Source organism: Engystomops pustulosus, chromosome 6 (genome assembly GCF_040894005.1).
Source record: "Engystomops pustulosus chromosome 6, aEngPut4.maternal, whole genome shotgun sequence".
Lineage (NCBI taxonomy): Eukaryota > Metazoa > Chordata > Amphibia > Anura > Leptodactylidae > Engystomops > Engystomops pustulosus.
In genome coordinates this window covers 67,251,040-67,265,697 of record NC_092416.1, presented here as the reverse complement: position 1 = coordinate 67,265,697, position 14,658 = coordinate 67,251,040, and the positions used below count along the sequence as shown (strand labels likewise).

The window sequence follows — 14,658 nt, the reverse complement described above, 5'->3', positions numbered from 1 at the left end:
CAGAGTGCCCCCGTTCATCATTTTCTCCCTTATATTTGGCTGTTTCATATTGAGCCAGTGTTTTGCTATGGATTTTTTTTAGTCTGACAAAAGAACTTTAACTATGGCTAACTGCTCTGACTGGGGTATGTCCAATTCCCCTACACATCCTAACATGCATAATTTGGGGTTTACTGAATCCTTTATGCAGAACACCTAATTAAGCTTATTACTCTTAGCCACAAGGATCCTACTGCTGGTCATGACCATCTGCCATATCCTCCAAAGATCGTGGGCAACAGGCATCCTCCCTTAATCCCATCCTCCAGAGCTTTATATGTGTTCTGTATACCCTATGAAGAAGAAACAATTGTGACCGCCTCTACATTCAGGGATATGTAAGTATAAGTAAGAATAAGTATTCTGTAAGTTTCCCTACAGCCACTTCCACTTGTTTTGTGTCTCTGCCATCTGATCTCCAAGTATCTTGTCCAGTAGTACATAATATAACAAAGAAATAAAGCCCTGCATGTTTTCTGCTGGTACTACTCCTTGCATCACTCCAATGGAAGAAAACATAATGGGTTCCCTGTCAAACTGTGTGTGGATTGGATTGTCTCAGGAAAACAACATTATGCTGCTTCCAACCCTGAATCCCTTCTAGCATGTATACCTCTCCCAGATGGGGGTTCTCCCATAGGGGGGTACATTTTTTCCACTCACCTATGACCATAAGCCCTTTATACATCTCCCAAATTTTCTGCATTAAGGAAATGTCGGGCGTTTTCTCATCTGTCTCCCAAATACCCCAGCCTCCACGCTGCCACTTGACATTTCTCCGCTGTGTTGTGTACCTTAGGGCACCACATGGCTGTTCCCGCTAGCTCCCATCCCCCGCAAGGCTGACACTGTGTCGCTAAATAGTACTCGCATGAATTAGGTACGGCATCTCTCTTTCGGCATCTGTAGTTTTTCTAGCCAAATTCTCAGGACTCCCCACTTCCAGACCAGGTATCTGAACAGGTTGTGAAATCTGTAGAACCAATATTTGGGAATCAATGCTGGTGCATTATGCAACACATATAACAACTGCAGCATCAGAAAATTTTTATTAAATTGGTACGACCCATAGAGGACAGGGGCAACTTACACCACACTGAGATTTTTTTGCGCATTTCAAGGCGCCAGGTTCAGCTCTATATAATCACTCACCATCCTGTGACTAGTTTATGTTCAGTCCAGAGTATCCACTAAACTGTAAAATAATATTCATTACTGTAGGGAGGGAATTCTGGACTTTGGACAAGAAGAGCAGGACATCATCTGCGTATAATTTACTCTCCACCCCCTCTATAACTGAACCTTGTTTCTTCCGAGGATTGTCTAATAATGCTCGCCAGTGGTTTGATGGTCAATATAAACAGCAGTGGCGCTAGTGGGCACCCCTGACGCAACCCGCGCTGAAACAAATAATAGGGTTCGACTTTCTGGGGTATAGAATTTATAAAACGAGATTGGATGCAGGGTGACTTTATTAAGCAGATGGCTTGAGCAAAAACAAATTGGATTTTTTAATTAAAATACTATAATACCAAATGTTTAACCCCTTACCGCCAAATCCACTTTTCACCTTCCTGACATGGCCCAAATCACTATAAGTGGTTATAACTTTGGAATGGTTCAACATATCAAAGTGATTTTGAAATTGTTTTCTCAGGACACTTTGCACTTAATGTTTTTTGAAAACTTTAGTTGGTATGTTGTAAATGATGGTTTCAACGGATAGTGTAAACAAATTGGGTAAAGAGGGCAGCAACCTCATACTGCTGGAAATTTGCCGTTCACTCTGACTCTGGCTGTGGGGTTGGAATAAAGGGAAAAGGTCTTGTCAATGAGAGGTGGAAGACCAAACTTTTGTAGAGATTTTTTCAGCAAGGTCCAACCGGTCAAAGGCCTTCTCTGCGTCAGTTGAGAGGAGGGTTACAGGTATGTTCCTGGACCAGGCATGCAGAATCCGGAGGAGGACTCTGGGGGTGTTTTTTCCTTCTCTTTGTTCAAAACCTACTTGCTCTTTAATGATCAGGAAATTTAGAAAGGGTTTTAGGGAATTTGCAAGGAATTTGATGTTTGCATTGAAGATGGAAATTGACCCGTATCGCTCGCATAGTGAAGGGTCTTTTGCCTCTATACTGAAATTGTGATATGTGCTAGTAGTGATTGTCTCAGGAAGTGGTAGGACCTGCATTGACTGTCAAAAGCTGTGATAATGTGGGGTAGGAAAATGTCAATGAATGTATGGTAATTGAAGGGTGGTAGGACTTCTTGTCTGAGGATGTTTTTGAAAGGTTATCTAAGGGACCAGTTTCAAGCTCTTATAGGCAAAGGGTTTGATTTATCATTGATTTAATTTTTACATTTCTCTAAGTCTGAGATGGATTTGCCTACTCTGAGGTTTTAAAGGGAAGAGTAGTTAATGCTGAAAATTAAAGATTTTTCCTTTTTCTTTTTAGGTAGGAGAGTCATAATTTTGGATCCTTCTTAACATATATACTGCATATATACTTTTTGCTGGCCATAATGGTATGCTTTTACGGCTAAACTGTTTAAAGCTTGCTTCATGACTTCTGTTTGTAAGGTAAGTTAGTTTAGTGTCAGCTGAAAGGGACAATTTATGTTGGTTCTCCAAGCTTAAAAAATTGTTGAGTACCACAACAATCTCTTTTGATTTCTGGACTGCATGCATATAACCCTAAAGCCACCCACCATACCCCCCTTTACCGAGTAACCACAGACGGAAATATCTTTAAACCATGTGGAGTGACAACAGGGAGTCGGCCACAGCTTTATTAAAACTATATTAACCACTTAAACACCTACTCATAGAGTAGTAACTTCTTTTACAACTTTTAACAAAAAAGGAACTCCATTTTTCAGGGGCACCTGAAATGCCAGCCTCATTAGAGGGCATGTAGGTCCTCACCCCCTTCTGTACAACCGCCAGCTGTGACTTACAATTACATAAAATATATAAGACCGCATATGCGTAAATACCAAATTTTCTAGTCTTTTTTTTTTTTTTTTTTTTTGTAACTTTGACAACCAAATTATTATATATATATATATATATATATATATATATATATATATATATATATATATATATATTTTTTTTTTATAAATTATAGCAAGAATACAACCATTCAAAAAACAATAAGGGCGGGCGGGAGGGGAAGGATTCCTGAAAGAGGGTGAGCCAGATTTCCATCCCTCTTTTATGCCCTAGGCTCAGCCCCCCCCCCCCCCAGGTGTGGCTAACACTCGCCCTGCCCCCAGTCACGTAGCCCACGAACGCCAATACCCACTCCTACTGTAAAGGAGGGGGGGAGGAAGAGATTAACCCTTAGCTGCCCAACGCTGCCTGCAGTCCCTAGCCCAACGGCTATATGCCTACGGGCTACCAAGACTGCATGCATATAACCCTAAAGCCACCCACCATACCCCCCTTTACCGAGTAACCACAGACACGGAAATATCTTTAAACCATGTGGAGTGACAACAGGGAGTCGGCCACAGCTTTATTAAAACTATATTAACCACTTAAACACCTACTCATAGAGTAGTAACTTCTTTTACAACTTTTAACAAAAAAGGAACTCCATTTTTCAGGGGCACTTGAAATGCCAGCCTCATTAGAGGGCATGTAGGTCCTCACCCCCTTCTGTACAACCGCCACGGAGGAGGACATGCAAACCTACATGTCCCTCCGACCCCCCACCAGAAGGGACATTGCCCTCTCAATCCCATCCTGAAGACCAGACAGGAAAATATCCATCCCAATATCCGTGAGATGGACACCATCAGGCAGCAACAAGCCCCGATTGTCCCCTTCCAACTCCCTGTGTCGAACTACCACACCGCCCCTCTCCCTAACAAAACGGGAAACTTTCGTATTCAAGAGCCTCCTACTCCTTTCAATACCGTCCCCGTCCCTGGCCCCTTCCCAAATTGCCCTAGGGATGATCTCTGACCATACTAGCACGAACCTGGAGAAGAAGGAGGAAAACCTCTCCAGGTCCGACTGTATCAACGGGACCAATTCCCCAAATCGAACCGAACACAGGTCGTTACCCCCAAGATGCAGAACCAGAATGGAGGGTGAGACGGAATATCTGCTAATGTCCACCACTTCGGGCAGTGCCTGCATCCAGCGCAGGCCTTTGATTCCTCTCCAGCGGACAACGGCATCAAAAAAGCCAAGGGACCTTCCTCCAGGACGAACCATAGCCCTCTGCTCAGCCCAGTAAATGAAAGAATGCCCGAGGATCCATATCGTGGGGCGAGAATCTAAAACAAACAAAATCAGTTAATAAGCAAGTCAGGGCGAATATACCCAGCAAAACATTCAGACCTCCAACGCCCAATTCTCTGAACCTCAGCATCAGAAAGGCCAAGCTCGCTTGCAGTAAGCGCAGCGCCAATCCTAAAAGAATGCGTGCCAAATTCCCCAGGAGGAAACCCGGCAGCCACCAGCGCTTTTTTAAACAAAACCGTAAATTGGAAACGTGTAAGCGGGGAACTATCAGCATGGGAGAAAAATTGAACCCCCCCAACCCTGATCGCTAAAAATTTACTAACCGCCAGCACCGGACATGCTGAGCCACCTACCTGCCGCAGTGACACCCAGCAACCCCGCCCAAACACGTCTGTCTTAGACCGACGTATGCGCAAGCGCAAACCACCACAAGACACTGAAACATCCTCAAACAACAATACCCCTGGTTTATTAGCACTAGGAGGGACCAACTCCGAAATCCGCAAGGCCCCAAAAAACGCAGTGACAAAGGCTGCACTGACCAAGCTAACCTCAAAGCCATCCCGACAGACTGTGTCCAGGACCGCAAGCAGTCGCAACAGGACCGGATAAGAAACCGGACGGCGGGCTTCCCGCCGAACCGATTCTTTCTTCCAGCCCTTGATAACCTGTTTTATGAAAAAACACTGGGTCACATCCACCCACCCATGTAATTTAAAGAAAAATGCTATGCCTGCTAACCGACGCTGCGCACACAACCCCGATACCCCCTTATCCCTTAACCCTTCCAAATAACGCAAGGTAATGTCCAAGCGAACCCGCGCATCAGACGAAAAATCCACCGCCCCGGCTACCACCGACCATTCCGCCCAAGCTTTACCATGTGCTGTCCAAGTAGACGGAGCAAGAGACGACCGAACTAAAGCCCGAAGTTGACTTCCAGAGTTGACCATAGGGAACCCGGGCACGGAGTCCCTTCCGCATCCGCCAAAGGGCAAAGGGATCAAAAAACCTGCCAATTAAAACGTGAAAGAGCGTCAGCGATGCTGTTCTCCACCCCGGGCACATGACGAGCTCTAAAAACAATATTCCACTGCAAACAACGTAACACAAGACACCTCAACAAACACAACACCGGAAGTGAGGAAGAAGAGATGCTATTCACCGCATGGACCACGCTCATATTGTAGGACCAAAAAACTACCGACTTGTTCGCCATATCCTTACCCCACAGCTCCACCGCCACTACAATAGGAAAAAGCTCCAACAAAGCTAGGTTCCCACACCAACCCCGCTCCTGCCAATGCGGCGGCCAACTTTCTGCACACCACGCTGTGCCAAAAATGACCCCGAAGCCTAACGATCCTGCCGCGTCAGAAAACAACTGCAAATCAGGGCTGGAGATCTCCTTCTTCCTCCAGCAAGTGCGCCCGTTATAATCAGCTAGAAAAGAATCCCAAACCCGTAAGTCAGCCTTGATACCTTTGGTCATGCGAATGCGATGATGTGCAACACGAACTCCCGCAGTAGCTAAGGAAAGTCTACGTGAAAAAACCCTTCCCATAGGCATAATGCGACACACAAAAAAACTAACAACCCCATCAACGACTGAACCTGCTGAAGAGATGCCTTCCGGGCAGCAAGACAAGCTGCTAACGCTGAGCGCAACTTTAACAATTTATCCTTAGGAAGCCGAAACTCCATTGCGATGGAATCAATTTCTATCCCTAAAAAAGACAAGGTTGTACATGGACCCTCCGTCTTTTCGGCTGACAAGGGTACCCCGAGCTGCTGCGCCAAAAAACGAAATGAAGACAACAAGCATGCGCAATGACTTGAATCACGCGGGCCCACAAAGAGGAAGTCATCCAAATAATGGGTCACCAGCGAGGAGGACGTTTCAAACTTCAAAACCCACTCTAGGAAAGTACTGAAGACTTCGAAGTAATAACAGGAGATGGAACAACCCATGGGCAAACACATGTCAAAATAGAATTCGTTGTCCAGCTGGCAACCCAATAAATGAAAACAATCTGCATGCACTGGCAAGAGCCGAAAGGCCGATTCTATATCGGACTTAGCCATAAGGGCTCCTGGACCTGCAGCACAAATCAATGATATAGCCTTATCGAATGAAACATATGACACAGACACCAGACTCTTATCAATACCATCGTTGACCGATGACCCCTGGGGATAAGACAAATGATGGATAAGCCTGTACTTACCCGGCTCCTTTTTAGGAACCACCCCCAAAGGAGAAACCCGAAAATTAACAAAAGGAGGGGAACTGTAGGGGCCAGACATTCTCCCTAACTCAACCTCCTTGGCAACCTTAGCACGAGCTATTTCGGGCATCTGCTGGACAGATTTCAAGTTCTTTGCAAAAACAGGAGAAACATTGGGAATGAACGGTATAAAAAACCCAAAGGAAAAACCCATTCTAAGTAGCGCGGCCTCCGCCTTCTTGGGGTAGAGGGCGAGCCATGGCAGCATCCTTTCCACGCGGACGGGAACAGCGGAGGGCGGCATGAGCCCCGCCACAGTTGGAACACTCGTGCCTGAATTTGCAAGACCCGTAAAAGCGACAGTGTCCTTCATTGAACATCCAACAAGTTCCCGACCTGCACGCCGCCCCCGGCCCAAGGGAACCAGCCGGGGCTGAGGACGAGGAGGAGGAGGAGGCGGCTGCCGGAAAGGGCTTGGGAGCGGTCATTATACGTAGCCAAACATCCGTGGCCTTAGAATCCCAACCGATATCCGACCTTTGTGCCAGCCGTCTCCTGAACTCCTCATCATACCTCCACCACGCGGTACCCCTGTGGGTCCTAAACGCATTAAAAATGACATCTAGATACACAAAAAGCTGAGGGGCTTTTTCAGGCAATTTCTGAGTCAGGATGCATCCCAAAACAGAGAAGGCCTGAATCCAGTTATTAAACGTCTTTGCCACCTTGGGTTTCCTTTCGACACCTCGCTCAAAGCGGCGTTCCCTATCCACCGTCACAGAGTCCACAGAAATTAAGGACCAAATGTCCACATAGTCATTGCGAAAAATTTTGTCTTTTGTGTCATCAGAGAGATGATAGCCAAGAGGAGATACGCCACAAAAATAGGTATCCCTATAGGCCGGTAAAGACGGTGTGAAGGTGGACGTGGAAGCCTCAACCGTGGCTTTTTCCGTTGAAGGAGGCGACGCCTTGGCAGAATTCGTACCAGGCGCCGTCCCCAACAAGGACCTAATAGACGACAACAAAGCAGAATCAGACCCCGAACCACCCCACGCCTGCAAGCAGGCTGACTCACCAGACGCTGATGCGGGCCTCGGAGCCGAAGATGACCTTCCAGGAGCTGCAATCGCCAATGCCGCCGAAGGACCGGACGCTTGCTCTCTGCCGGAACGATGAGACCTCACCGAGCTCCCACGGGACCTGCTACCATGCCGTCTTTTCGGAGATGGAGTACCGGAGGACCCAGAGGAAGCCTGCCGCGATGACCGAGATGCAGATCTGCGGCCGCGGGCGCGGCGCCTTTTTTCCCGCCCTGACCGGGAGCGAGAAGCCCCCCGGCGCCTGGACGAAGTAGAGCGACGGCTGTAGCTAGAGCTGGCCCTAGACCGCACTGAAGAGGCATGCCGCTGGTCTTGGGCCAGCACATACCCCGTGCCCAACTCCCCGGCCATCAGCGGAGCAACCAGAGGGGGCGGGACCACCAAGGTGTTCGGATCAAGGGGCGTGAATTCTGATCCAAGGATTTCTTCCTCAGAAGCAGCACCCTCATCCACATCGGTAGGCCCTAGGATGGATGAAGGCTGGGGGTTAGCATGTAAGGCCTGAGGATGCCGGGGCTGCACATTACGGGCCAAGGTTGGGGGCTGGGAGGGCAGATGTAAACCAGCTGCCCCCGGACCTTGAGCCAATACTAGGGGAGGGAAGGAGCGGGAAGTGTGTCTGCTGCAGGAGTTAACCCTGGCTGCGGTGCGTGAGGCGACGCAGCCTCTGCTGGCAGCGCGGGAAGGGGGATTAACCCCCCCCCACGACCCGGCTGCCACGCTAACTAACGGGCACCGGCTCCGGCCTGCAGAGGACCTGGCCGGAACCGGAGTGGGGGGGATGAAATCGGGGGACTCCTCTCTCCTCACCGCTTCCGGGCGCGGTGACAGAGAGGGATTGCGTCCCCCGTTCCGGAGGTGAGAGGAGGGAGGCGTTGGGGTACGCACGGCGGGAGAAAGAACCGCCGCGGGCAGAGGAGTACTCACGGCCGCCTGCGCTGAAGGAGACAAGCGCTGAGGCGGCCGTGACAACCTACCAGAACGGCGCACTTCCTGCGGTGGGGGAGCCGACCGCGCCGAATCAGCAGCCTGTGCCTCCGCGAGCAGGGAGGACAGCCAGGCAGAGCCCTCAGCCCTGAGACGATGACGGATGGCGTCGTCGGTAGCCATAGCAACCCAGCTCTCGCAGAAGACAGCACGACCGGGAAGAAGGATTCCTGAAAGAGGGTGAGCCAGATTTCCATCCCTCTTTTATGCCCTAGGCTCAGCCCCCCCCCCCCAGGTGTGGCTAACACTCGCCCTGCCCCCAGTCACGTAGCCCACGAACGCCAATACCCACTCCTACTGTAAAGGAGGGGGGTAGGAAGAGATTAACCCTTAGCTGCCCAATGCTGCCTGCAGTCCCTAGCCCAACAGCTATATGCCTACGGGCTACCAATTTTTTTACGAAAAGCTCCTATGGAAATATATTACATTTTTCTGTAAATCCTAAAAAATTCATAATAAATATATAATATTTAACGTAAAACTTGGTTAACAAATACAGCACAGTAAGTCCTATTCTGATTACTCTTTCCCTTTAAGCCTTTAGAATACATAAATGATGAAAGACGGATCTCAGACTGAAAAAACATCCGTGTTTTGAGAATTGTGTGCAGGATCACCTGATAAATTACACAAACATTTATATGGCTTTTATTTTTCTCATCAGTCTGATCTGTTACATATGACAACAGCTGACTGTATACCTATCCTTAAGAAAAACGAATCTATTTACCTGATGTGTATGACTTTTTAAACCCCCTTAGGATGTAGCCAGTTTATAGCTTAAAGGCCAGACAGATTTTTTGTATTTTGACATGCATCACTTTATATGGTTATAACCTTTAAACACTTTTACTTATCAAAACGACTTCATTTTAGTGTTAAACTTTGGCTGATAAGTTTTGCGTTAATTTATTAAAAAAAAATAAAAGATGATGAATTTTTGGAAAAATTTAACATTTTCAAAATTCTAAATTATCTTGTTTTAAAGAAAATACTTTGAGCACTTAAATTAGTTGCTGAATAGCATTTCCCATATGTCTGCTTTACATTTTCCTAAATTTTGAAATCTCTGAATAATTTATTTTTATGTCATGCGGCTTACAATTTTTTCACATTTTTAAATTTTTTACAAAGTTTTTCTTATTTTAAAGTAGATTTCAGAATTTAATTTTTTGGGGATCATTACAGTTTTTGATGAAATTTAAAATGTATAATAGACATCTCTAATTTCTCTCTATATAGAAACCTCTGACTTGAGAAAGGCTCACGTGTATACGAGCCGAAACGTCGTCTTCTATGGATTAAAACCACCGTTTTTTCACAACATTTTTTTGTGCTGCCTTTTTCATCATTTACTATATAGAAACCTCTATATTCAACCCATTTTCAAATCAGCACCCCTCAAATTATCAGAATCAGCTTTTAGGAAGATTGTTACCACCTTGAGATCTTCATAGTAATTCTATCTAGATTACCGCTGACACCCCAAGACTTCCAATGCTGAATCATCTCCGGTGCAGAGCTAAGGAGTTAATCTTTGTAACTTTCATGACTATATAAAAGGAAATATGCAAATATATTTTCCAGGATGGGACAAGTTAAACAATGCCTCTTTTGAAAACTTTTAAGTCAGCCACCTTAACATCAAGCATGACTTTCAATAAGCCTAATGAATCCTAATGTGGGATTAAAGCCAAACCACTGTATCTGTTTCAGAAGGAACAGATTCCTAACTGTAGACAGCACTGTTTCGATATGGTTGGGTCTCTTTAGTACAGTGTAGGGACATTGTTTAGAGGCTTTTGACTAGGGTCAGAAAGTAAAGTTCTCCTTATGGAGACTGTACCAATCTACAGCTATATGCAAGGTGTCACGGATGCCCCTGCGATCCATGTCACGGATCGCGGGCACACTCGTGCCCCTCTCTGTGGCGCTGCGCCCTCTGGCCTGAATTCACCTCTCCAAGCTCCTGCTCCCATCCTGGCTAGGATGCGCATGGGTACCCGCTCCCTAGGGCGCGTACGCCGGCACTTGAAGATTTAAAAGACCAGTGGACCGCTGATTGGTGCTGGCACTTCCGGGTTTCCCACAAAGACCGGAGGCTTCTATCACCCCCCACCGGATCTTTGAGCTACCTAGCCATAGAGAAGGCTTCCCTGCATTGTTCCTGTGACCTTCCTGTTCCCTTTTGTGTTGATCTCCTGTTGTGGGCCTGACCTTTGACCTCTGCATCTCTGCCGTCTGCCCTGACAACCAGCCTGCTTCTGATTACGAGCCTGTACTATGATTCTGTACTATACCTTAGCTGCCACTGTGGGCTAGGCACACCTGTGGAACGACCTGGTGGCAACCTGCCGCTGCAAAACCATCCCGCTTTGCAGTCGCCTCTGGTGAAGACCAGGTGCCACTTAGATTCCGGTCCTGGTGTCGGCTAGTACCATCTCCGCCAGTAGTCCAGAGGGTCCACTGACCCTGAATCCTGACACAAGGAATTTATCTATGCAGTTGCAATGCAGAATATGTTCTCTTTTTAACATGTCCATGTCACTTTTCAGGATTAATGTTCACATCACTGTATTTGTTAAAAATACTAATGCTCATCCCCAAATCTGGGGTACGTCTGCGGGCTACCTGTATACTGCAGGGGCATATGTGGGGGCCAACTGTATCCTACTGATTATGTGCTGAGAGCCTGGCGATATTCAGAATTTAAAAATATATATATATTGCTCAAATACATTTAAAAAGAAATGGTCCCAAGTAATCGGGGGATAAAGCAGCCCAAAGCGTTATCATTGTTACGGGTGGACCCGTGCCCCTCTGCTAACGCTGGCACGTCGCCCGCACATCTCACCTGTCCCGGCTGCTGTCTCGGCTCCATCAGCCATGTGCGGGCGTTCCCAACTCCAAGGGTGCGCACCGGCTTCTCTGGATTTAAAGGGCCAGTGTGCCGTTAATTGGTACTGGCCATTTTCAGAATTGCATATAAGCCTGCCTCTTCCTGCACACCCTGCCAGATCTTCGTGCCTCGTTCCTTAGAGAAAGCTGTGTCTGATGCCTTGTGCTGTTTTTGAGATTTTCCGTTGTGACCTCAGTTCTGTTCCTGACTACGCTCCTCTGCTGCCTGCCCTGACCTGTTGCTACGTCCCAAACTCTGACCCTGTGCCGCCCGTCTTGACCTTCTGCCTGTCCCTGAGATTGTCTGCCATTCCTGTATCTCAACCTTGGCTGCCACTGCGGACAAGCCACGCCTGTGGAACGATCTGGTGGCACCACGCCGCATCAAGCCCAACCCACTTTGAGGCAGGCTCTGGTGAAAACTGGGTACCGTTTAGACTCCAGCCTAGGTGTCGGCTTGTGTCATTGTCCTTGGTGGATCCACTACCTCTAAGCCTGACAATTATTTACATATTGTTTTCTTTACATTCTCATGATTTGCTAGCACAAAAGTTCTCCTGAAGTTCAAACCACTGTTATCACAATCATATATACATTGTTCTTATGGAGATGAATACCTTATTGTTTGGCTGCCGTCTCACCCTCACCCTGACGCGCGATTCACTAACATCGTGCGCCCGAGTTCCTGCAGGTGTCGCTGCTGCGTTGAGGTTCGCCGGAGTTCACCTTCTTCTTCCTGGTGCATGTGAGTGCCTGATCTTGCGACACAAATTATTTTTTAAATTCTGCGTCGGGTTGTCCGACGTCTGACGTCCCGCCCCCGAATTCTGTCATGTGCAAGCCGGCACCGATGCGACACAATCCGATCGCGTGTGCCAAAATCCTGGTGCAATTCGGCGCAAAACGGAAATATTTGGGAGACCCGACGAAAGTACAGCGTTCGGACCCTAAGTAAATGAGCCCCATTATTTCCAATGGTTTCATTCATGCTCCTCTGAAAACAAGACTTAAGGTGTTACAATAGGCGTCAGGTTAAGTGTGCCCTACTAATTGACTCCGAGGGAAGAGATGTCTTACTGAAACGGAAGATATCCCACACAACCATCACAATTGCAGGCCTATACGTCCCAAATTCAGACCAAGCTGCGTGACTTACGAATACACTTCAGATCCTGCATACCTTTCAAAAAAGAATCTGTATAATTAGACGGGATTTAAATGCCACTCTGGAACCCCTATATACATTCCTTGTCCAAAAAATTAGCCCCCAGCTCTAAAACCCTGAAAAGAATGGTACCAGCTAGAGATGGGCGAATCAATTCTAACGAATCGGAATTCGTTGTGAATTTCAGGAAAACTTTGATTCGTCAAGTATCCGAAGTTTACAGTGATTTGTGGGAACAAAGGTTTTTTCCCCCTTTATTAGCAAAATGGGCACGAGCACAACGTGTTACATGGGGCAGAGATCTCGGTGAAGAAGACAGGAACACCCTCGATCACATGTGCAGACATGAAAGCCAATCAGCAACCGGCAGGCTTATGTGATGTCACAGCCCTATAAAAACAGGCAGCCGTTTTCAATCTTGTCATTTCTTACTGCATGTGCTGTCTCTAGCATCCAGCTGCTTGTACACAGTAGTTCCTGTTGTGATTTTTGCTCCAATTCCAGGGTGTCTGTTTTGGGGGATCGGTACACCCCAGAATTCAATTATTTTTTGTTGCTGAAGTTAATAGCAAAAAATCTGTGTAAAATCCACATAGTTGATTAACCAATATGTCAGATAGGTGGCAGGTGGAGCAGGCACAGGTTGCAGCACAGTAAGGAGACATCTGACAACCCCAGCCAAGAGTCAGCGGCCCTCACCTGTCCTCAACCAACCTCTGTCCTGTTCATTTCCCTCAGCCAGAGATTTACTAGCTGGTCTGGGCTCAGCGCCACTTTACAGCAAGGACGAACTCTTTGAGGACTGTCAGCAGCTGCTTGACAGTGGAGAGGTGGGGCAGACATCCGCTGCTTCGTGCAGTAGGCGGGAAAGTAGAGATGTCTACTGAGACCATTGAGGAGAATAGCAGTGACAGGGAAACACAAAGCACAATCAAAGGGCAGAACCCTGCACAACCATAATGTAAACTCGATGTAAGGATAGTTAACACATTAAGATAAATCTATCAAACAAAAACAAAGTGGTGACAAAGTTATACAAAAGACCAGATAAATTTTATTGATGTACAAATCCAAACACAGACAATGTCATAAAATCAATTAAAATTGTACCAAAGTACATACAATTCCATACCATGTTGCTTGCACTATGATAGGTACAACAACAAAACACCTCCTGAATGGTAAAAAAAAGCCAGACCAACCCCAAGAGAATGTAAACAAGTCAAGGGTACATATACATATGTCCAGCTGCCATAGAAGTATGTAACATACAAACTGGTTCCTAACCATATAGAAAAATAGGTCAAGTGTCCCCAACAGTGCTCAAAAGTAGAGGGAAAATCGAGGTAAATCCCCAGTATACATTACAGGTAACCTGGCCTTAGATCAGACACACAGTGAAAACATCAATACAGGGTGGTACAATAGCCAGGAGGTGGAGGGCTCTCCACGCATTACGTCTCCCACTGGAGACTTCCTCAGGGGTAAAGATGCCCCCTGTGTTGCCGGGCTCCCCTTATATACCCCCACCGCACTCACCATCAGCTGCATCTGATCGATGTTTGTATCGCGCGCATGCATGGTCCAATGCACGTAGGTGACGGGAGAAACACAGTAGAGAGCATTGTTCTAGCTGCTAATCAATATAGGGGCATGCTGAGTCAGATTAGTCCGAACACCGGAAGTGATGAAGTGTCGGACATGGCGCAGCTGAGGTAAGTATGGTTTCTAAGCAACCCAATGCTACAATAAGTCGCAATGCCTTCCCTTTGTATGGCTAGTTAGACAATAATTATAAGAAGGTATATGGCACAGCAATCTAAAAAGTATTATAAACCTGCAATTCACTAAGTACAGAATTTTTCGGACTATAAGGCGCACCGGAGTATAAGGCACACCATCAATAAATGCCTGCTAAAATGTCTAGGTTCATATATAAGGCGCACTGGACTATAAGGCACACCTGATAATAAGGATGAATGACCA

At 46.8% G+C, this 14,658-nt stretch overlaps 1 protein-coding gene across 1 annotated transcript; it reads right to left on the bottom strand.

Annotated features, from left to right (window-relative positions):
- Positions 1–3,252: 3,252 nt before the first annotated feature.
- LOC140065763 (uncharacterized) lies at positions 3,253–8,765 on the bottom strand. Its single transcript, XM_072113332.1, has 2 exons — positions 7,598–8,765; positions 3,253–4,323 (listed from the first exon to the last, which is right to left on the bottom strand). Exons 1-2 carry the CDS (start codon positions 8,730–8,732, stop codon positions 3,731–3,733), a joined length of 1,728 nt encoding a protein of 575 aa, XP_071969433.1. The 5' UTR covers positions 8,733–8,765; the 3' UTR covers positions 3,253–3,730.
- Positions 8,766–14,658: the final 5,893 nt, after the last annotated feature.

Bases quoted from the DNA above. Each gene is read 5' to 3' on its own strand.
- LOC140065763 (XM_072113332.1), bottom strand. From the start codon at position 8,732: ATGGCTACCGACGACGCCATCCGTCATCGTCTCAGGGCTGAGGGCTCT. The intron at 4,324-7,597 runs GTGAGTCAGCCT...TGTTTGTTTTAG, and splicing joins GAGGCCCGCATCAGCGTCTG to ATTCTCGCCCCACGATATGG.